Here is a 23,577-nt window from a genome sequence, read left to right on the forward strand (position 1 = left end):
ATATTGGATATCATTAGTATTACCATGTAAAATGATTTATTATAATAAACCTCCATATCGCTTATATATCCATATACATAATACCATAAAATAATAAAGAATTATGTAATATTATTTATAGTTTTGTAGAACTCGATAAATATATTCTAATAAATTAGATTCATTGTTGTTTTATTACATTGTTGATAATATGCACGTTAATTATAATGAAGATATTTAAATGCGCTTAAACGTAAATATATGTACGATTATTATACACAAAAATTTATATATACTTCTATACATTTTTGAATTTAAAATAATTTAATTTCTCGTAACTCCTCAACTTCCTTTTAAAACTATAGTTAAAAATACCTTCCATACACAAAAACCTACAAATTTTCTGGTATTTATATTCTACTTTCCTTGAGGTTTAAACTAATTGTAGATAATACTAGATTGTAAAACGTAAAGAATAGCATGCGGAAATGATAAAATTCAGAAAACATTATCTACGAATATATAAAATAAGTATATTAAACATACAATTTACATAATACATTGAAAGATACAGTCAGGTATTAGCATAAATGAGATTAAAACTTCGTGCAGCTATGGCTTCACGAACTTTAACTAAAAAAAAATTAAATATAAAAAAGATATTAAAGAAACATTGGAACAATTACCCTGTCAGAAATTACTACGTCTAAACCCTAATCGTAAACGTAAAATATTTACGCTGGGGACGTAAATTTGAGGTAAATGTGTTTGTAATATAATTTTTCTAAAAAAAAAAATCCAGTCTATGCATTACGCAATGCATGTAATTTACAAATATAGGTAAATACAAGTTTATTCGTCATTATGACAAAATGTTCTACACATACACAGTACTCAATTTTTGACGAACACGAATGAATGAGGCATCCAATGTAATGTTACTACGTTAAATTAATATTTTAGGATATCAGACTTTCCATAACAAACGTTTTCTGTATAGGATAATTTTGTCTCCGAGTAATTATCCCATATCTAATTCATGGATATACATGAAAACATTTGGCAATTTTTCGACCACTTAATTTCAAATACATCAAAATAAAAATTCATTTGTATTGAACTTAAAACTATCAGACTTATCATTTTGGAAATCAATAAATAATTGGTAACAATGAAAAATGTCACTAGTACCTTACAAACCTGAGTTGATAATATCGCATCTTGTTTTGTTAACTAAACGTGACATATAAGTCTACTTAAAATTTTCGAGACTAATTAAGCTAAATTTTCACAAGTGTATTTGTACGAAAATGATTTTATCATAAAGTAAATTGATTTGATTATGATTATTTTTATAAAAAAGAACAAACTATATACTTGTTAGTGACATGTGAAAACTATGCATTTCATCGTGCCTACGATGGAGTATTGAACTAATAATCACAGACATATCAAATACAGGAAAATGGCACTAGAGTATGCAAATGATATTACATTTTGAAATGACAATATATACCTACTGTATTCAAATTAAAGCAATATTTTACTATCAGTATCATAAAGTTTAATGTTAAAATTGTTAAAGGAAAAATTTAAAAGAATGCTTGAAAAAACTAAAAATTGAGTTCTTTGAACTATAGCTATTCTCATAGTTCCAGAATGATAATTTATGGAGATCGTAAACATTTTCACTTTCAATTTATACAGAGAGGCATACTCCATTTACATTTGAAAAAAATAAATGAATAATTTTTAAAAAATATATGTTGAATTTTTGAAGCATAAATTATCTAAAGGCGCTATAAATTCGGGTGTCGTATCGAATGACGTGTTTGTGACAAAGCTTTATCGTTTTGATAAGTATATAAAGTCTAAAATACGTACTTTAATTCTATGTGATGTTATTAACTTTAACCTGAAGTTCGTGAATACATTATACTTTGTCCTAGTTCTTTCCTCGATTAAAGTAAAAGTGTTTCAATCCACATTAATAGCCAATGACTAGCTATATCCGCATTTTGATATCTACATGTATATTTATAATAAATCCTGCTATTACATGTATTAAAGAGACAGATCATAAAATTGAAACAGATTAATATTTCCTGCTCTACTGTTGTATGGTGGTTCAGTTACTACTATGTGATTTGGCAAATTTATTGACATCACTCTGTCGAATTAGATATTTCTCTCAAGTTCTTGAGTACGAGGAAATAATCAATCTGAAATAAAAATATTATCATATATTTAATTTATTGGTAATAAAGTACTTTTCAGTATCAATGCCTTATTTTTATAATGTATTTGTAAGATAATACGACATTGTCAGTCACTATTGATAGTGACAAATAAGCCTAGAATAATACAAACAAAATTAGAAAAATTAGTTGATTCTAATCTTAATTTTTTTTACACATAACCATTGGTTCTAGATTTATTTGTAACTGGAAAAAAGTGAATTATATTAATTTTTGTTAATCTTACCCAAACAAATCTTTTTCTATTAATATTTATTGTTGTCTTCAGCCTGGATTTCTTATTTCTCTGAATTTATATAAGTTTTTTTCATCGAACTGAAAAATTGAAATACTCACTAAACCACAAATGTTACAGCCTTAGATATTACAAAATAATAATAAAATAATTTCAATAATATCGATTTTACGTTCAAAGATGATCATGTCTTATTCTTTAATTTGAGTAATTAAATATATAATTTTTTAGGTTTATAATTATGTGGTAAAATATTTACATTTAAATGCTGAATAATTTGCTTGTACATAAATGATTCATTGCATAACTTTAGAACGTTTAAAATTTGTGTCTAGAATTTAAAATTAATAATAGGTTGCTACATCGAAATTAAACTAACTTATGTCATTTTCATTTTTACTTTGAATATGTGTAAATAATTTTTATTAATATAAGAATGTATTTCAATTTTTAACGTACCCAATGGTATTTTACTTTGCAAAGTTTTACATAATATTCTTTTTTAGTTAATAATGAATATCACATGACTCGAATTAATGACTTTTGCAAATAATTTTAAGTGTAACTTTATGTTGATCAATATTTTTAATGTTTTTCCTGCCATTATGTGTGTAACTATCTTTAATTTTTAATTCTAGATACAAATTTTCACCATATAGGGATTCACCACATATTTCTAGTTTAAAACACAAATAATCTTACCTTCAATACAAGAGTAAAACGTCAAAACTTCAGTGGGCAATTTTTGCATTATTACATTCTATATATGTAACTATATATACATGACGAAAGTAATTGTTATGTCAGAATATATAAACAAAATTTCAGTTGCATTATAACAGATTCTCAAACTCTTTCCTTAAATGATTGTTAATCATACAATTGAAATAAAATTAGCTGCAGCCGTACCGAAATTTAATAAACTATTTTATATAATACTGCATAGTTTTACACAGAACACATTATGGACACTAAACAAGTTTCTAACGTTTTCGCGTGGCACTACACGTGCCTAATAAAATACACGACGTATAACCTATAATCTAAATATCTTCCAGGTAGTCACTTTGAAATTCATTAAAAAATCTTCACTGACGTTGATCTTCGGTTGTTGTACTATACACAAGTTACAGGTATGCAAATCTTCCCAAGACGATTCCCTCATGTTTGTACAGTATATACAATTTTACAATGCCACAGTTTTACAGAATAATGTACAACGCTTGCTGCCTAGATTTGAAACACACTTTTTACAATAGTGAATCTTCATAATGAAGTGGTATCGATCATCGACTAGTCCTTTTACGTTTACGTTTCGATTCACCGGACGGATTCCATTCTGGATCAACATCGGTGTAAGAATAATTTACTTTAGGAACGTTTCTTTTTGAGCTTCTTGTTTGCCGTAACGGCGACTGTGTTTTTTTAATCTTTTTGAACGTCTCTTCTTGTCCCATCGATTCCGTTCCGAATCCTTTCAACGGTAACGCGCTCGACGTGATTTCTTTACGTTGCGCAGGTGTTTTAAATGTTTTCTGAAGGCAAGACTCTTGGCACACTGTATTACTAGATTGATCGTTACCCGATCGAAATTGACGCTCAAGCTTTCTTGTACTTTCTTTAGCGATACTTTGATGCGATCCAGACACGTATATATCCTTATAATAATCCCTTCTCAGTAAATTCGAATTGGAAATACCTTCTTTCCTGGAAGTAGACAATTCATATTCGGATCTAACCATTTGAGTGGATCTCTTTTGGGTATTATCCAACGCTTCCAACGCTGCTATCGACATCATTGGTATAGCTGGATAATTGTCTACCTTCTCGGCTTTAATCGACATTTCCTCGTATGCCATAGCGTGCGCTTTCAGCCTCTTTTTCAAAGGTAACTTATTATCCGCCTCCTTTTTAAACAGCTTCTCCGTTTCGCATTGTACCTCAACGAGTTTCTCCAGTGAGTTACTTTGCAAAAGATTCTTCTCTATTTTACATAATAATTGATCATCGTACAGTTTACCTATAATCGCTTCGCTTTTCGCTCTGTCGTGTTCTTGGACGGCGGGGCTTTGTATTGACGAATGTGTCGGCAAAAAATATGGGCTACTTTCGATACAAGACACATGGGTATCCGTGGTTGGGTGTATACATTGTCTACAATGCGCGACAATATCGTACGTACAGTTTAAACACGAGCAATGTGATCTTCCGCAGGGGCTGCCTGATTTCGCGCGCGAATGAAGGGACGTGGTGGCGTTTATCTGCAAACTGCACGACATCGAAGTGCAATGTTTATGATATGGTACACACAATTCGGCATTACCAGCACAGTTTCCATAGATCGGTGGCAAGGTTGTCGGGTGAGTCACGGGAATATGTAGAGGATGTTGAGCATCAACCTCGTGTGGATGGGAGTGAATCCCATTGCACCCTGGAATCGCGCAATTCGATCCTATATGATTTGGGATATTGTTAAACTCTTGCTTAATGTTTTGTCTATATGCGAGATTCGATTTCGAGGACTTCCGTTTGTCTATCGGTTTGCTGATTGCGTTTACATCGTGATACATTTGTGAACCGACGGATAACATATCGTTTGAGATCGACACCTTTTTTGCGTACGACTTGGCCTCTGAGAAATTTTCTCCTAATTCTACCTTGATTCCTTTGCCTCGAGTTACTAAACACTTACTCTCCTGGTAGGGTAACTCCTTGGTGTATGCTGCCAATTCTAAATTACACGATGTATGATCCAGAGAAGCGATGGCTTCGAATTGTCCACATTCTTCGGTCGAGGATGTCCAAATTTTCTCCTTTAACCTATTGATTTCTTCGTCGTTATTGTGATCCTTTAAATTCTCGACCGCCTTATTTATAATGTACAAATTGCTGTTGGGAGACTTTTGGAGTAAAACGACAGTTTCGCCGTTTAATATAACATTCGTGTTCTCCTTTACGGTTTGCATGTTGGTTTCCATGGGAATCAAATTATGTGTTAGCGTATCCGCGTCGTAATTTACATTTATTTCTGTGGGAGACATGATTTTGGACAATTCTTTATCAGAGTTTTCAGTCACCACGTCGTCAGATGTTACTTCTACGTGAAGTGCTACCTTATCCAAATCGTTTTCAGGATAGATGCCAACGATTCTATTGATGATTTCTGTAGATGGATTTTCAAGCAGCGGAAAAACGCCATTTGTCGAATCGTTCGTACTAGTTTCATCGTCAGTAGGTTGACCATAACATGTGTACCTTAGAGATGCATAATCTTTCACCCTTATTTGTTCAGATTTGATTTCAGATTCTGGTTTCAAGTGTGGTACATGTTGCGAAACGCTAGCCAATAGCGAAAGGCCATCGATATTTTCTTGTATATCAGAATCTTGAACGATATATTTATTTTCGTCAATATTGGATACCTCTTTCAGCTCTGATCTTTCAAACTTATCAGTTTCTTTCGTCATTGTCACTTCTGGTGATAAAGAGGACTCGCGGGGGGCATTTGTCTTATCGATATATTCGTCGAAATGATTATCGCATTTTTCGCTTATTATACTTTTCACGGATTTCCTAAAATGTGTATCGATACAAGAATTTTCATTATTCTCATTATTTTCACTCGGACAAGTTACATTAACTGTATTAGAAATATCTTTCTTACTCGTAGAATAAGATTCGAAAATAGATTCTCTGATACTAACGACGCTTGATTTATTTTCCTTTATATCCTTGTTAGCTTCGTCGTAATTACAAATTTCTAATTCTGTTTGCACACGGAATTCAATCTTTCCTACATCATCTATCGTGTTTGTACATTTTATTAATTTTGACTCCCTTCGTAAGTCAACCTTGTCCTTTATTACAGAACTTTTTATGAGTACACGCGACGAACGTTTATTTTCTTCACACTTTAAACCATCCTCGATAGAAGAGGTCTCAACACTCTTTGTAAAATTCGTTTCAACCTTATCGTTTTGAGTTGTATTTAATTCTTCACACTTCGCTCTAGAATCGACAATCTTGCGGGTGCAGTCAAATGCACGTTCTTTATTATTTAAACGTACATCATTCAACGTTTTATCGCTCGGCACGTTTTCCGCAATTATTATTGACGATGTTACCCTTTCAATTATTTTATCATTAATTACATTACTGTTAGAATGATTAGAATTAACAGCATTATCTTTGAAATCATATTGATTGCATATCATTGTACTATTTACAGTTGGGTATTCTGTTTCTAAATCACAGACTTTTTTTAAACTTTCAGCTATCTCGCATGTGTCAGGCTCTGAGAAAATGTCTGTTTCTATCAGTCGCTTAATCACAGTTTGTTTATTACATCTATCGTTCTCTTTTTCATCGCTTTCTATTCTCGAAACAATGTCATCGGTAAAACAATTACCGTTGATAGTGGAATCCGACGTATTCGATACCTTTTTTGTTGAAGGGGAGGTTTCGAATAAGAGTGGTTTAGCGATTATTGTGGAAGGTGTCGTACAAGACGTTTTGGCATTTACGTCTTTAGCATTGATTTTCATAGGAGTTAATTTCCTAACATTTTGTGCACAATCTACTAACTCGTTATCAATTTCCATTTTACTCTCGTTATTTTTATCGTTAACCGTCCGGTATGCATTCGAATTAGTTTTTGAATTGATATTTTCTGTGGCATGTACCAATTGAGATGCATCTTCCAAATGATGATTGATGTTTCTTGAATTATTTGAGAGGTGATTATGGCCGGTATTCTCTTGCTTTTTCTCTTTGCTCTTAATTTTCTGTGATGCTTTTACTATCTTCAAGTCGATCCTTTTCTTAGCTTCTTTTAACCATGGCAATTTTCTTGATCTTCTTCTCTTTATACGCTTTTCAAATACTGTATCACTAGTTAAATCAATAAGTACAATTTCATTGGACTTTTTACACTTCCTCCGCAAATTATTTTCTTTTGATTTAATTGTTTTAGGAGTAACATGTTTAGAAATATTATTCGAAGAAGATTCTACACATTTAAAATTAGTTTGTTCTTCCAAATTTACAGATTTAAAATGTTTTAGCAAAGAAATAGATTCATTTTGCTTATTTTTATCTGATATAATAGAATTTACATTATTACCTACGAGTTCTATATTTTTTGAAGCAATATCTTCCGGCTGAATATAAACATAAACTTGATTAATCTGATCGGTGTAAAAGTATCTTATCTTTATGTAAGTAATATCTGAATATGTGTAATATTAATATTTAATTCTATTACTTACATAATGATGATTTCTTTCAAAAATTATGCTTCATTTAAAAAATTTTGTTACCAATTCATATTTTCATTTTCAATGTGACAATGGGTAATAAAATTATGAAGTGTAATCTTTAAGCATAAGTGTAATAAATAAAAATGATAACGCAATAAATAAATAAATACCGTTTGAGAATTAATTCTACTGGACGATTCAATGGAAGCTGCACATCCATTCTTATTCTGGCGTACACCTCCATGGCTTTCTCTGCAGTATTGTATGAAGAGTTCACAATGCTTTTTAACATCAAATTTATGCTGCAGTAGAGTTTTGGTAAAATTTGGTTGACTCTTTGGCACTTTTGGTAATACATCTTCTAATATACATGGTGAGAACGTAAATGGCACCGGACCCAGAGATTTAATTGCTGTAGTAATTATCTGATTCCGTACAGCTACATCTCCATTTATTTTTCTCCATAAACGATAAATAAGAAAGTAACGAATGTACATAATATTTGATTCAGGATGCAGAGGAATATTTTTCATGATTTTCCTGAAGGACAGTATAATAAAGTGTAGACTAACAATTACAAAACAATAAACATATAATTTCATTAATTAAAAGTTTTAAATAGTGTAAATGATGTGAAAATATAATAGACAAAAGATGATTTCTTCCAATTACTTCAAATTACTAATATATGTAGTCAAATGTAACATAATACATGGTTTTCTTTTCATTTGAAAGATATTTGTTTAATTATACAGCATATTTAAACTAAATTCTCATTTAAGAAAAATGAATGATAGAAAAACAAATTAATTTAATTACAAATAAATAATAAAATTTACTTCCAATTTGAATAAACAAAGTAAAATGAAAAACTTTAAAACTGAATTGACTCAATTTGTATTTCATACTTACATTATTATTGGATCTAAAATGTGATGATAATTTCGACACATAAATTGTATTTTCATTAAAGTGTCTAATAAATGTTCAGTGGAATGTTCTGAAAGAAATATATTTCTTTTAAGAAAAACATTATAGAAGTGTAGAACTTTATACATGCATGTATATAATACTTGTATTAGTTATTTTTCAAATAACTAAATTAAAAAAATGACATTAATATTATCATACCTAGATAAACATAAAGACAAGTAGTGAGTCTTGCAGAAATTTTCTCATGATCCTCTTTACTTTTTCTAGATGCTTTCAGTTCCATATCTATGTATAGAGCTAATAAGTCTGACATATTATTTAAATAAATGGATTTACTGCAATTCTAAAAGATGAAAGTTTGTTAATTCATGTTAATATAAATAGTAAGAAATATGAACATTCAATTAACTAAAATTGTAAGAGTAGCTGCTTACCTCAGAAAGCTCACGATATATGTACATGAATAACAATAAGGTCTCACTTATAGAATCCTTCAATTTTGTAACTTTTAAAGGCCTTGTATAACATTCATTTACACTGATACTTACATTTCTGTAAGAAAATTATATACTATAACATTATATAAACTTTACAAAATATAATACAAGAAACTTCTAATATTCTATGCATTTTTACTAAGATTTAAACATTAGAAGTCATATTATAAAATATTGTGGAACTTATCATTTTCACTTACTTGACTGTGTTTAATGTAAATATATAATTGTGAAATACATATATTCTAATCAATTTATATTAATAAAGTAAAAATTTATTAGAAGTAAATTGTTTCAACCTTGTTTTACATGAGTTAATAATCTTAATGCAGATAACATTTTTTAAATCATGTAATCGATAGTGCTACATACTTTCATTGTCAAAGAACAATAGATTACTGTTTATTATTAAACAAACTGAATTTGAATTTATTTAAAAAAATGCAAATTATGTACATAATATAATGTATATACTTCTGCAGTATTATTTAATGAATATATAGAGAACCTTTTGTTTTGTTATATTATTACTTATTCTTTGTACTATTTATCCCTTAATAAAAAGTAATTAATGTCAATTCAAAATTACTATTCCTGAAGTACCTAAGTGATACTATTCTATTCTGATTATTTAACACTTATATAAAATTAATATTTTGTGCATGAAATACTTTAAATATTTCATATTATTGCCAACTACTTAATATTTATTAATTTCGCAACTAAAGAGAATTTTTTATTTATCAATACATAAAAAAAAATGTTGACTTCAGCTTTTACTTATGTAAAAATCACATAGAGATAAGAATAATCTTTACATGTAACTAAATATATACATATTTTATATTGTCTTCTATACCAGTTCTCCATAAAAATGTTACTGGTAACTTGAAAGTAGTATTAAAGTTAATGTGCAGTATTATTAAGCATTACCTCACATAAAATTCCATAAGTTCTGTTAAAGATGCCATACTTTTCTCTGTATGTATACACCTGCACATTTTTTTAAATTCTAACATCCAAGGAAATAAATCAGTAATCGACGACTTTAGTCCGTCATTGTTTAATTTTGGCCTTCCATCAATAATCATTTCCCTTTTGGTATCTGTATATTGACAAATAAACTTGGCTAAAGGATACTCCGTTAAAAAGCTTACAACAATAATTTTACAAAAAAAAAAAAAAAAAAAAAAAATGGTCATACATCAAGCAATCAATTAACAGTTTCATTAAAATCAAATATCATGCATTTAATGTAACGAAAGCAGTAAATCGAATTTCAAATTAAATGTGCGAATTGAATGATGTAATTGTGCTGAGTAACTACGACACACAACACATTTTTAATATTCAAAAAAAATTTTCTATCGAATAGATCGAATGTAATAACTTTGTATATTTTAGGCTTTATCGTGAAAAATGTATTCAATAAAAAATTTATTCGTCTAAGACGGAAACGTATACGCCTAAGTAATAATTTCCCGAACACGCTTTCCAATTTTCTCACATAACTATTCTTCCACACGTGGATGTTTAAATGCTTCCAAATGAATTTCACAACACCACAAATAAATTTTTCACACGATATCACGTTCAACATTAATTTTTAATATTATATTCATTTTTGTTTTGTACAATATTGTTTTAATAAGTTTTTAATTTAAATACGACAAGGTGAATTCTTTTTAAACATTCGTACTATTATAGAATGAAACTTTCACAGAAGGGTGAAAAGATACAAAACTCGTTTAGCAAATTTTAGAATTATTCTGAATGAAAAGAACAATAGCAATAATAAGTAAAACAAATCGACGACACACAATGTAATCGTAGATGAAAACGGCATGTATACGAAGCCTATTGTTTGCAACGTGTTAAATTTGTATGCATCTCTTTAAAAGTTGACGGTAATGGTTTGTAGGAAACTCTGATACATATGAAAATACTTTATATTCTGAAATTATTAGTGAAGAATCTTTAAAAAAAAAAAACCAAAAAAAAAAAAACAAAAAAAGAATACAAAATTTTAGATTAGTAGCATTATTAAAATCAATGTATACAAGGTAAATGAAAATTTTCATCGAAATTAACTGAAAAGTATCTTTGGTGAGAATGGAATGCATTCGTTAGATATTCTGCGAGATTTCACACACGCGTTTGCACACTGAACACAAAGTCGACGTTTCACAGAGAATTTCTATTACTATCACCAAAGAGTGTCGTATGGCTATTCAAAGATCTCATTTGCGTACTCTATGGATTCAGTTGACAATCACAGAATGGCAATGCCAATAAATGTAGCGGCAAATCGATCGAACGCGCCTCGAGGAAGCTGCGTGCGAAGGGTTTAGCGTGGTTCTGCCACTAAATATTCGTAAACAGTAGTACGGTTCGAAAAAAGCACTTTTAACAAACACGATAGACACGTACCTTGCACGAGAGCCTTCTGGCTCTGCATGCTGCTTATTCGATCTTCCGCAAGACAATTCATTTTCCTCGAGTTTTTATTAGATTGTTAGTATTACGTAAAATCGTTTTTTCCTACCGCTGTGTAACTCATATTAAGAGACCGAAGGAACTACCGCGACCGCGTCTCTTCGCACACTGCGCTCTCGTCAACGGCCATATTGACACTGGCGTTTGATGCAGCCACCGCGAGAGTGCGCCCCCTGCACCCCACTGTTACCAAGCTCCCCTGTACACCCTTGTGTTAAGATTCTCATGGTACGACGCAGTTCAAATTGCAATATATCTTTTCTTTCACTTTGGCTTCATTCGTTTATATACTATTTTCACGAACGGAACAATTGTTTCAAATTAGAAAACGATAGATTACTTTTTAAGATCATACTTTAAACGGTAAAATTGTAATATATCAACGTTCTTTCGAGAGTTGAAAGCAGCAAGGGTTCGCAACTCAACGGCTGATTCGTTGGCCGTTCAGATAATTTAGCCAATGGCCATTCACCAAACGTGTAGCGCGCAAATCATGAACGGGGAACACCGCTATCCCTACTTTTGTACAAGGACCCAATCGGAATTCAGCAATTAAGTAATTGCAACACATGGGTTTGCATATACACGCATGTACGGTGTAAGTGAATACGTGTGTCCCGTGGTTTTCGTCTGAATTGTCTTCAGAATATTGTTTGCTGCAAAAATGCAATTGCAATCTTGAAATAAAACGTGACGAAGTTAAAGGACAGATTCGCTTTTGAATGAAATTTATTCGAGAGATAATTAATAGATAATTATTTGTAGTTACACTTCATGATCAACATTTGTGATCTACTACTTCCCCATTTCCTACTTCAGTTTCATAAATAATTTGATAAAAAATATTATCTTGACTGAGAAAATTAAAGTGATTATGATTATTTAATAGAAAAGGTAATACAAGAAGTGAGGTATTCTTCTTTAAACTTAACCTTTTTATGTACGAGAGTAGTATCAAACAGAGATATGTTTGAATTATTCACGTTTTGATAATTAACTGTAGGCCCTGTATAAAAAAACATTGTTTATTTACAAAAACTAATAAAGTGTAAAATTTATTTATGTATAAACGATATTTTCGGAAAGGACAAATAATTAAAATTAAATAATTGAAATATTACGTACACGAAATAATCTTTAATCAAATTTCTGATTAAACCCTTATTTGCTACTAATTGATAGTTCATATTTGATTATATGATTTCAAACCACTTCGACTCAACAATGATTAAAAATGTACATTGATATAACTATTTTGAGATTTATATAAATCTCTATAATTTCGGTAATTTCAATCGCTACGAAGTAAAATTGATTTGCGTTCACCAATTCGCTCCACGATATATCAACATTATACAGAATAATTGAGTTAGTGGATTTTCGAGAGGATACAGTATTTCTTCGTTAAACGATTAAATTTTTCCCTAGACAATTGAACCAGTTATACACGAGAGCAATATGGCACGCACGTGAAATCGAATTTCATCAGCTAATGAAAATTTTTATTTTTTATTTTTCATAGTACATCTTTATTCAGCAATTGTCAATGAATTGATGATGTTTTCTTAATTATTCCTATTTACTAATCATTCCTATTGTTAAGGAATGATTAGTTCATCATTCCTATTGTTAAGGAATGATTAGTTCATCATTCCTATTGTTAAGGAATGATTAGTTCCTAACGAAGAACAACGTATTATTAGAATCAGTCTGAACGAGATTGCATTTGTACTCGTTTTCGCTAATCTACTGCTAATAGTCTCATAAAGATAATAATGGTGTAATTAAGTGCTATATTTAAGCATTTGCAATATATATTGAACTTACAATCCTGATATCTCCTTTATTGCATCGCGTATTACAGGATGTTTATTTCATAAGTGCACATAAATGCAAAAATATATAAAATAATAATATACATATTATACCGTTTAGGATGGAAAACATACTTTCATTTAAGTCTTAATTCTTTTTCTGTGTCTGCGAAAATATGAATTTGGATAAACGTTCGTAATCTATTTATCGCCAATATTGTTTTTAACGAAGATATCGAAGGTGTCCTTGGTATCTTCGAAGTCAATCGAGCAACTGAGCTTTAGAAGTATTTCATACATCGTATGTCCCCTACGAAACGAAACAACTTTTATATGAAGATATTTTGCGTATTTCTAAAGTTTTAAGTGCGTTCGAGATCGCAGATGACCTTGATTTCGTCATATCTCGTAGGAGCGAGCGTACCGATCAACTTTTCAAAATTAAGTAATTGGTGGTCTCTCATGGTTTCCAACGCAGACATAAAAGATGGAAGTAATTATGTAGAGACACGCATCAGTTCCCGAGTGTAATATACGTGTATGTGTATATATAAATCAATATCTGCACGCGTGTGTGTGTTGTTAAAGGGCTCCGCCCTTTCTCTAAGCTCCCTTCCTGAAAAAATAGATCCCACCTTAACCTATCGTTTTAAAATAAAAGTTCAACGTGAAAACAGAAGTAAGTCAAGATAGGGGATCAATTTTTAGGGTGGGAGCTTTGCTTCTCCCTCGCTTTCAACTTTTCTTTAAAATACACTCGAATACACGCAGATATACATATCGATATGAAATATGAGTACATTGAATTCGGGAGGTGACCCACATTTATATAAAACTAGTTTTGCGTGTCTGTATCTCTGAAACCGAGGTTGAGGGATGAAAGTGAAATTGCTAAGGACATTGACCTTCGCAACATATCTCAAGACCATTGATATCCCTATCTCAAATGTACCTAACATTTCATAACTACTTTATACAGACATCAAATATATATGTTGATGTTACAATCTACAAATTAATACGATTCTTGAATAGAGACTAAAAATTGAGCTCTAAAAAGTTAATTGTAATCCTTAACGTTAATCCTTTAGATCTGACTTGTCATGAAATTGTTGCTTTACTTGTTGCGTGTATGGAAAATATTGTACTAATAAGGGAAGTATGCAAACTATAACTCGAGATTTCGAATGAAACTTATTGTTAGTAGAGATGAAGTTTGTCATTAAAGTAATCAAAATAAAACAATTGTTTAAGAGTAGTTAACAATGACAATAACTACGTAATAAATAGTAGTAATTCCGGCCTTCAATTTGATTTTTGTTAGAATTAAATCGGACGATTTAACACCGAATTACGACGCTTCAAAATTTCGTATTTAATAGGCTATTTAATAGACAATAATGAATGAATAACTAATCCATTGAATTACACAAATTCCTGGAAATGCGTACGCATTAAGTAGTAGAGTAGTAAAATAGTAAACACAGTGTCTAACGTAGTATTTCTTAGAAGAAATTCACACAACAATCACCTTTACATAGTTTGTGTTGAATACTTAATGAGTTCCTTTCAATGATTTTTATGAAACTTGCTATACAAGGGTTTTTGGTGGTGCTCATTTCAAATCTGAACTAAGAATTTAGAAATTCAAAATGGTGGATTTAATATGGCGGCACAAAATGCAAAAAGTGACTGGATTTTGATGAAACATGGTATACAAGGGTTTTTGGTGGCGCTTATTTCAAATCTGAACTAAGAATTTAGAAATTCAAAATGGTGGATTCAATATGGCGGCACAAAATGCAAAAAGTGACTGGATTTGGATGAAACTTGGTACACAGGGGTTTCTTTTACAGGCGGTGATTCTCAATAATGTATTGCAATGTTATTTGATTCATTTGAATTTGTGAATATCGAGGAACATACGTATTGCTAAAAGAAAACAAAATTGAATTTCTTTAATTTTAATACGTGACATGAATTAGCATGTGGACTCTTAACTTGTTGACCCCCGTGGAAGTGTCTATACGTTAAAACAGCATCGATCAATGAACAACCAAAGGGTGCAAAACAAGTTCGTCGAGTACATAGTTCTCAAAAACAAATCGTGTTCGCGAATTGAAAGCAATCGATCCGAAATCCGAACGGGAACTTTCAACAGCTAAAAATTGATTCAACAGCGACGTGCGGGCGCCGAGGGCGCATGCGCACGAATATCTGGAAAGCTCGGCTTGGTCTCTCGGTCCTTGTCGGCCGCAGCCGCGATCCTGCGTGCCGGCGGTGTCGCCCACCTCGGGCTCAGTGAGCCGATGTGTGAGCGCCGCGACGCCCAGAGCAGCCCCGACGTCAAGCGTCGTGTCGACGTGGGTTTGACGAGAGGCCACGATATATATATATATATATATTTTTTTTTTTAATTTTCTCGTCTTCGTCGTCGTCGTCGTCGTCGTTGTTGTTTGTCGCTTTCGTTATCGTCTTCTTGACTTCCGTCTCTTCCGATCGGCCATCGTGGCGGCGCACGCGGCTACACATCGCCGATCGGTTTGGTGCGCGACGAAAGGGAGACAGGGAGAGAGAGACAGAGACAGAAACATGTACAGTGTACCTTGCTCTTTCCCTCTCTTCTTCTCCTTCAACACACCCCCGCACCCTCTCTCTCTCCCTCCCCTCCCCGCCGACGATTATCTGTCTTTCTCGATCTCGACATTCGCATGTTCGTTTACGCTTGACAACATCGTTTCACCGCTGTCGCTGTCGCTGTCTCTGTCCTTTCCATCCAGTGGTTCACGTGTCCCGCGAAATGCGTCCGAAATGCATCTCCTCTCTGTGGCCACGACTGGGTCTCTCGTTTGCACGGGAGAGGCACGGTCACGGAAAGGAAAGGGGATGTGACCGCGACCCGAGGAAACGACCAGCTATGAACCTGCACAAAGGAGAATGACATAACACGGCAAGGGTGTATAGCAGTGGTGCACAACATTACTCGCTGGTGGGCCATAACAAAATAAAATAATCATTTAAAATTAGTAATCGTGTTTACTATTTTCTTGTCGTTGCTGTTGTCAAGTATAGGATATCATTGAGAGTATGTTGTGAATTGTTCGGTAGTCGCGAGCAATGACATTTCGGTGTTTAACACTCCGGCAGCCACTTGTGTTCGTTTCGTTTAAACGCGGCTTTTAATCGAGAAGTCTTTTAAGAAATTTGAAGAATCTCAGGTTTATCCTTAGAGATCTCTGTTACGTTAATAGTTTGAAAAGTTGAACGTTGAAAGGTTTTATTAAAATAATTGAAATGTGTTTCCTAGAAATTTGAGCGCGAAATGTCGCTTACGCCCAAAAGGACACAGGTGGCTGGCTGACGGCTAGACGTTGTTTACTATATAAACGACACTTGAACCACTGCAGCATTTACATAAACCCCCCCTCAGATGAATAAAAACATTCAAGTTATATGTATTTGTGAAATAAATGAAACGGAATAACAAACAATTTTTTTCTTTTTAGATTTTCACGTTATTTCTTTTGTAATACTTTTTATATCTAATAATAAATTTAATTCCGTTATGAAATTATAGTGAAACAATTTATCCCATGATCATTTTTATACAAATAATTTATTTGTCAAATATATATATTTTATATATTATATGTATGTATATTTATATTTAAAAATATTAACTATATACACACATACACACACATATATATCTATTATAAAATTATCGTAAAATAATTTATTCTATAATTATTTTTATACAATTTATTTATCAAATATATACGTATAGATAAAATTGTAAGAGAAATAAATAAATAAATAACATTTCATTTGTTTACAACTTACTAAAATAAAACACAATAATTCAATGTTACATAGATGAAGACTTTGATTAGATTTCCGACGGAAACGAGTCATTACACCCTAATATATTTTTCATTATATTATTCATACAGATTTTTGGATTTTTAAATTTGCTTCTGAAATCAGAGATGGGCAAAATTTTACTTGAATAATAGATGACGATTAAAGACACTATGTAGTTATCTATTTATTGCACTAATTATATTGTACAGCAACATAGTATCACTCTATAATGAAAATTCTAATTTGTATCGGACGATTAATGGATAAAAAAAATAGGAATTTCGCTCATCTCCGAATGAAAGGGACGAATTGGTTCATTGTGCACCTCTGGTATACGACCGCACGATTTTTTCTACCACAGCAGTTGCTCCAACGATGACGTAAGAGCAATATTACGTTAACTGGGCTTTTTTTCACTTCGCCGTTTCGAGCGTGCCGTTATTATTTATGCGCAAAAAAGAAAAAAGGATAGTCGGACTGAGGAGGGAGAAAAGGGAGTAATGCATTGTGAGAATGAGCGTAAAGAGGGAAGGGTAGAATCCAGACGAAAGGGGAGAGACAATGTGCGTGAGGCTGGGCGCGGGTGAGCGATAGGGGAGAGAAGAGGTAGTGAGAAAGGTGTGTGAGAAAGGTGTGTGGAGGGGTGGGGATTGGAGAACCTCCCTTGTGTCGCATAGAGAGAGTGTATGACACGAGTGAATGAGGATAGCGATGCTTGGCACTGTGGCATACGTTCACGAGAGTTTTGTTGAATGACGTTAAAAGAGTGATTATAACTTTTTAATTGCACGTTCGTCGAGCACGATCGATACGATGCTATTTTCTCGAACTCTTTAAGGGGGGAAACCACATTAAGAGGCCATATATTTACTGTATTTCGTCATTGCTTTCTGCACAGAAAAATTTACTTAATTTTTTCTCAATTTAGGTACGTTCATAGAAAATGTTGTAGGTATGTTTTAAAGTACATTTGGTAATTTTTTCAATTCATTTTACAGAGAAATCTTCCTTCCAGAATTACTCCTTCACGAAATTTGTTCTGTACTCGGTCGATGTATTTTATAATCAGTGTTTCTATATTCGAAAGAGATATGTTTCCAGATATAACGCACAAACTTTCACTAAAAAATAGAAAAGATTCTTGAAAATATGAACAATCTACTAAAGGATCTGCAAGAAAACATGGTTTACATATAAATTTTGTGCTAAAAACGAGACTCTGTTTTTCAAATGTTCACCATTCTTACAAAAATTGATATTTTGAAAAATCAGTACACACTTCCACAATACATATCACGTAGAAAATGAGAATATTTTTTATTTATTTTAAGCCTAACCATACCTGAGAACCCCTCTACACTGACTAGAGTCATTTGAAAAAGGCTTGTACAATGGTTCCAGTATTGCTATTTTATTTAAAACAAAATCTAAATAAAAATTATTTTTGTATTATGCAATATATGTATGGTAAACCCTCAGCAAACAGATCTTCTATCGGGTCAATTGTTTCGGTAAAGAAAGAACTGTTGAATATAGCTACGATTTTCACGTGTCCAACGTGGCATCCCTCTTTAATGAACTACGTACGTTGGCTGCAGTTCAAAACGAGTCGGCATTAATGCACGAATAAAAGATGCATAAGTCTGATAAGCATTCAGTGAATTACTCGATTCAGAGACTTCCCTCCTGGCCTCACTGCTACGAACGATTATCTTTTGTTTCCTTTTCTTCTTCGCTTCGTTAAAGTACGTTACAGCTCGACAGGTCTATCGGGGAGTAAGGATTTGTCTCGGATTTGACCTGTTGATTCCGCAAAAAACGCTTATGCGAGGCATGCACGTTTTGTAATTTACCTGACCCCATCAATCGGGATCTGCATGCTATAATTGTTGTAAGCACATTCCATTCTGCGTACACCCCCGTCCATAAATACGTGGACACATATTTGTTACTTTCAGTGAATAATTAATGTACACCATAAATTAATATCGTACAATTATTTGTTGCCAAATTCTGTTTCGGACGTGTATTTAAGAAAATTTAACCCTTTGCACTCGGAGCCATTTCGTTACGAAACGTGCAAACAGGAATCACGTCTTATTAAATAACGCAAGTTAACAAGCATGTAATTTATTGTAACGATTAGACTGTCGATTTTATGCATTTACTAATATAATAAACATATGCTAAACATAAACAAAAAGTACGTGCACTTACGAAAAATGAAATAATAATATTACTATATTAATTGCGGAATATATTGAACATAGAATATGCATAAAATCCACAGACTTGTAATGATGTTTGGTTTATATATAAATCTTTAAACATTAAGGAACATATTTATGTTACAAATAAAAATTTTATACTATTCGAATGTGTAGTAATGTGTAGTAGATATTTATTAATAGATTCCTAACTACATTTTAGATAGTCATTCTAATTGACGAAGTGTCCATATACTTATGAGCGGGAGTGTACGAAATCAATTTAGTCACGAGACACGTTTTAACTTGCATTGCATACATGTAAAAGAAATAGATGTAGAAAGTAATACTAAAACGACCAAAGTCAATGCATATTTATCATGCATACAATTGTATTTTTGTACTTAGAGGAAAGAGGGGCAAACTAATTTATTAATAAAAGTGATTCTATGTGGCAATAGTTATCCACAAAAATTGCAGTAAAAATACCTCATCCCATTAAAAAAGAAAAACACGCTAGTGACCTGAAATCTCTTTAAAAAAAAAAATAAAAAAAAAATGGGCAGGTTACACTGTTTAGAAGATAACATATAGTTTCATTTAAATTTCAAGTCTCTATCTGAATCTGTAAAAATATGAATTCGAATAAAAATCTGCAGTCTTTTGATTGATGCTATTATTTTTGCTAGCCAGTTACATAGAAAAATATAGAAGCATTCAAAGAAACGTAATTTCCCATTAATGGAAGCGAACAAGTATCTACTTCATCCGTTTCCTGATACCATATAAAATTCTGAGTAGTTTCAAAATGGTTTGAATTATCAAATCATTTCATAGCCTCCGAATCAGCGAGAGCGAATCCTAGCTAGAATTGTGTATTATGCACGTGAGAGTGAAGATGCACGAAAAAGGTGTAAATCTGTTCAATCGTTCAATATCTGTTCGAGTTCAATCTCAATGTTTCATTTCTCATAATTCATTGTTGACACCGACACAAGTGTTTATGTTAGTGAACCAGTTACGTACGTTTTATGTGATAAAAATAATTCTACGAAGAAATTGGACAGTCAGGCTTCCGTGCGAATAGTATGTGTTGATAAACGAACAGAATAAATGCGTTAACACTGAAAGTTTGATCAAATAAATTCCTGGACAGAAGAGGATTCGTTGCTGGATGCTAACTATATGGTAAGTACTATTTATTGTTGTTGCGTGCTTTGTAGATTGCAATTCGAATAGAATTCGACTCGTTATTTATGGTCGATGTATTATGTAGACTCACAATGAGTAATATGTATTAAGATATTTGAAGTGACTACAGTAAACAAAACATACAGTAAACAAAACATACAGTATACATAATGTATATGTATATGACCTAACCCAGCATATGTATACATATATAATATACAATAATGTATATATGTAATGTATTTATTGTAGTGCATGTAAGGAAACTGTTGAATTATACATTATATATAATATATAATATATACTAGACATATATAATATATAATTCAACAGTTTCCTAACATGCACTACAATTTTACAATTAGTTTCTCTACGATAAATGGACAGTAACATGATCCGGGATCGGTATCTCTATGAGACAATGCTAATGCAACGATCAACCTTTTTTTTATTATTACCGTCATTGTTGTAAAACTGTTACCATCATATTCCTGACATTTTTCTGATTAAAATGAGACCAAACACGACGTAATTCGCAACATATTTACTACATATTGTCTCAGCGAAATAATCCCGATGTTGGTCGCCATTTTCGCATGTCGCTCCGTCCTCTTCTTCATTCGCTGTCCTTCTCTACACTCGAAGTTTGTTGGCAAAACATTAGAAGATACAGTAACGACTGAAGGAGGCATGCAAAATCAGAGACCCAAAACATTGCACTCGAGTGTTTTTATGTGTTTACACTTGACTCGAGTCGAGCGTCGAACGTAGAAAAGGACAGATAGTGAAAGGAGAAAGAGGTCCGAGAAAAAAAAAACACTCGACAGAAGCGTATCAATCGGTGAGGATCATATTACACCGGTGGTCGGGGCTACTCGGGTGAAACTACGGGCAAAAGAAATAAGAATGGGCTGGCAGCGAGGGGGATGGGTATCTGAGAGACATAATGTCTCACCCTAAGTGATACGGAGCTCTAACTCCAAAACTATCAGCCAAATGCAAAATTTCAAATATGGAAATTGCATGGTAAAGTGGGGCTCATATATGATGGTCAAGTTTCGTTTTTCAAATGGAACTATATATTTTTTTTTATACCATGCGATAGTACTTTTCAAGATGAATTCATTAAGCTTTAATGTACAGGGTGCGGCAGAAATAACTCCCACATTTTAAAAAACGATTGAAAAAAAATGCTACGAGATAACACCAGATACTTTTTATTTCTTAAATCTAGATATAAAAAAGTTTTTTTTACTTGATGTTTTAAAAATTATGTCGTCCAAATGGTGGCCCTTTACGGGCGATACACATTTCGAGTCGTTCTTGAAAGATTTCCATCACTCTCGCTAGCATTTCGTGGCAAATTGAAACAATTTCCTCTTGGATGGGCTCCTTTAGTTCATTCAAGGACCAAGGACGATGTTTGAAAACCTCGGCCTTGAGGTATCCCCACAGAAAAAAGTAACATGGATTTAAATCCGCCGAGGTACGGTCCATACAGGGCGTCGTCAGCGCGAAATTTTGCAAATGGTATTTCCGGGTCGAGTGATTTCTTTACGGGAAAGAGTTCCGTGGCCACCGTAACTCGGTGGATTTAAATCCATGTGACTTTTTCCTGTGGGGATACTTCAAGGATGAGGTTGTCAAACATCGTCCTTGGTCCTTGAATGAACTAAAGGAGGCCATCCAAAAGGAAATTGAAACAATTTCCCACAAAATGCTAGCGAGAGTGATGGAAAACTTTCAAGAACGACTCGAAATGTGTATCGCCCGTAAAGGGCCACCATTGGAACGACATAATTTTTAAAACATCAAGTAAAAAAAACTTTTTTATATCTAAATTTAAGAAATAAAAAGTATCTGGTGTTATCTCGTAGCATTTTTTTTCAATCGTTTTTTAAAATGTGGGAGTTATTTCTGCCGCACCTTGTATTTACCGGATTTTTATTAGTTTTCAAGCTATAGCGCTTCAAAGTTTGCTAATTTTCAAGGAGAAAACTCGGTTCGGCCCCAGGCGGTCCCATTGATGCAGTAAGCACCATGCGGTTCTTGAAATCGTTACGGAAGGTCTCGTTTGGGATTCTAGGCCCAACGAAGGAAAATGGGGTGAATCCCAATATTCTGGGCTATAAATAATGGCGAAGGAAATACGTAGTAGAAATATTCTTGTAACGTTTGCTAATGGATATAGTCTTTTTACAATTAATTTCCAACGTGTACATACCACTCGAATTGAAAAATATGTTTTAAATGTAACTTCACGTTCATATTTGCTAGAAATTTTATACAGCTACTGCGGGTATTATATTTAGAATTTAATTAAGAACGTGTATTCTATTAAATTTTGCGCCCTGAAACATGTCCCATGTTGGCGATCGGGTATGGTGGTTTATAATTAATTTACTAACATCAAAGGCTTGTAGATCCACTAAACAAGCGTGATCCTGTTCAGTCAACAATGTATTTGACAATGTATATGAACTGCAAGTCGTTGCTTGTTTACGCACTTTATTGATTTATACTGTCTCAACTTTAAATCCAAGTGTATATACACACATGTATTTGTTATTTTCGGTCACCCTCTTCTTTTGAAATAAAAAGTAACTTCTATGTTTATAACAGAAATCATAGGTAACAGATGAGATTGAAATCTACGTTAATTAATGTTATATTAGGGGGACCAGAAAGTAATGTCGTTTCTTTTACATTAAATTCAAACAAATAAATTTATAATATGTTTCTATTTTTAATCAATTATATAATTGTCCTCTAGCGTGGATTGGCATCTAGTGTGCAAATGTTCAATACCTGATCGATAAAAATTGATTGGTACACGGTGAGCTGG

The 23,577-nt window shown here is 32.5% G+C and overlaps 2 protein-coding genes across 6 annotated transcripts in view; one reads left to right on the forward strand and one right to left on the reverse strand.

Moving 5' to 3' along the window:
* LOC128887993 (MATH and LRR domain-containing protein PFE0570w-like) overlaps positions 1-23,577 on the reverse strand; it is a 39,555-nt gene that overhangs the window by 5,996 nt on the left and 9,982 nt on the right. For 2 of the 5 annotated variants that reach the window (XM_054144547.1, XM_054144546.1), the window contains exons 1-9: positions 11,591-11,799; positions 10,094-10,265; positions 9,098-9,215; positions 8,862-9,006; positions 8,643-8,730; positions 7,901-8,270; positions 3,175-7,631; positions 2,464-2,552; positions 1,864-2,201 (exon numbers count right to left, since the gene is read on the reverse strand). In XM_054144547.1, coding sequence (XP_054000522.1) covers positions 3,759-7,631; positions 7,901-8,270; positions 8,643-8,730; positions 8,862-9,006; positions 9,098-9,215; positions 10,094-10,265; positions 11,591-11,651 — 4,827 coding nt within the window. In that variant the 5' untranslated portion in view covers positions 11,652-11,799 and the 3' untranslated portion in view covers positions 1,864-2,201; positions 2,464-2,552; positions 3,175-3,758. The other 3 variants (XM_054144545.1, XM_054144549.1, XM_054144548.1) reach the window with 3 other exon arrangements.
* LOC128888046 (beta-1 adrenergic receptor-like) overlaps positions 15,782-23,577 on the forward strand; it is a 253,522-nt gene continuing 245,726 nt past the window's right edge. The window contains exons 1-2 of the mRNA XM_054144658.1: positions 15,782-16,459; positions 20,552-20,729. The gene's annotated coding sequence lies outside the window, so the exon portion shown is untranslated. The remainder of the gene's footprint in view (positions 16,460-20,551; positions 20,730-23,577) is intronic.

The sequence above is a fragment of the Hylaeus anthracinus genome, unplaced genomic scaffold (assembly GCF_026225885.1).
Source record: "Hylaeus anthracinus isolate JK02 unplaced genomic scaffold, UHH_iyHylAnth1.0_haploid 11989, whole genome shotgun sequence".
In the NCBI taxonomy this organism is placed as follows: Eukaryota; Metazoa; Arthropoda; class Insecta; order Hymenoptera; family Colletidae; genus Hylaeus; species Hylaeus anthracinus.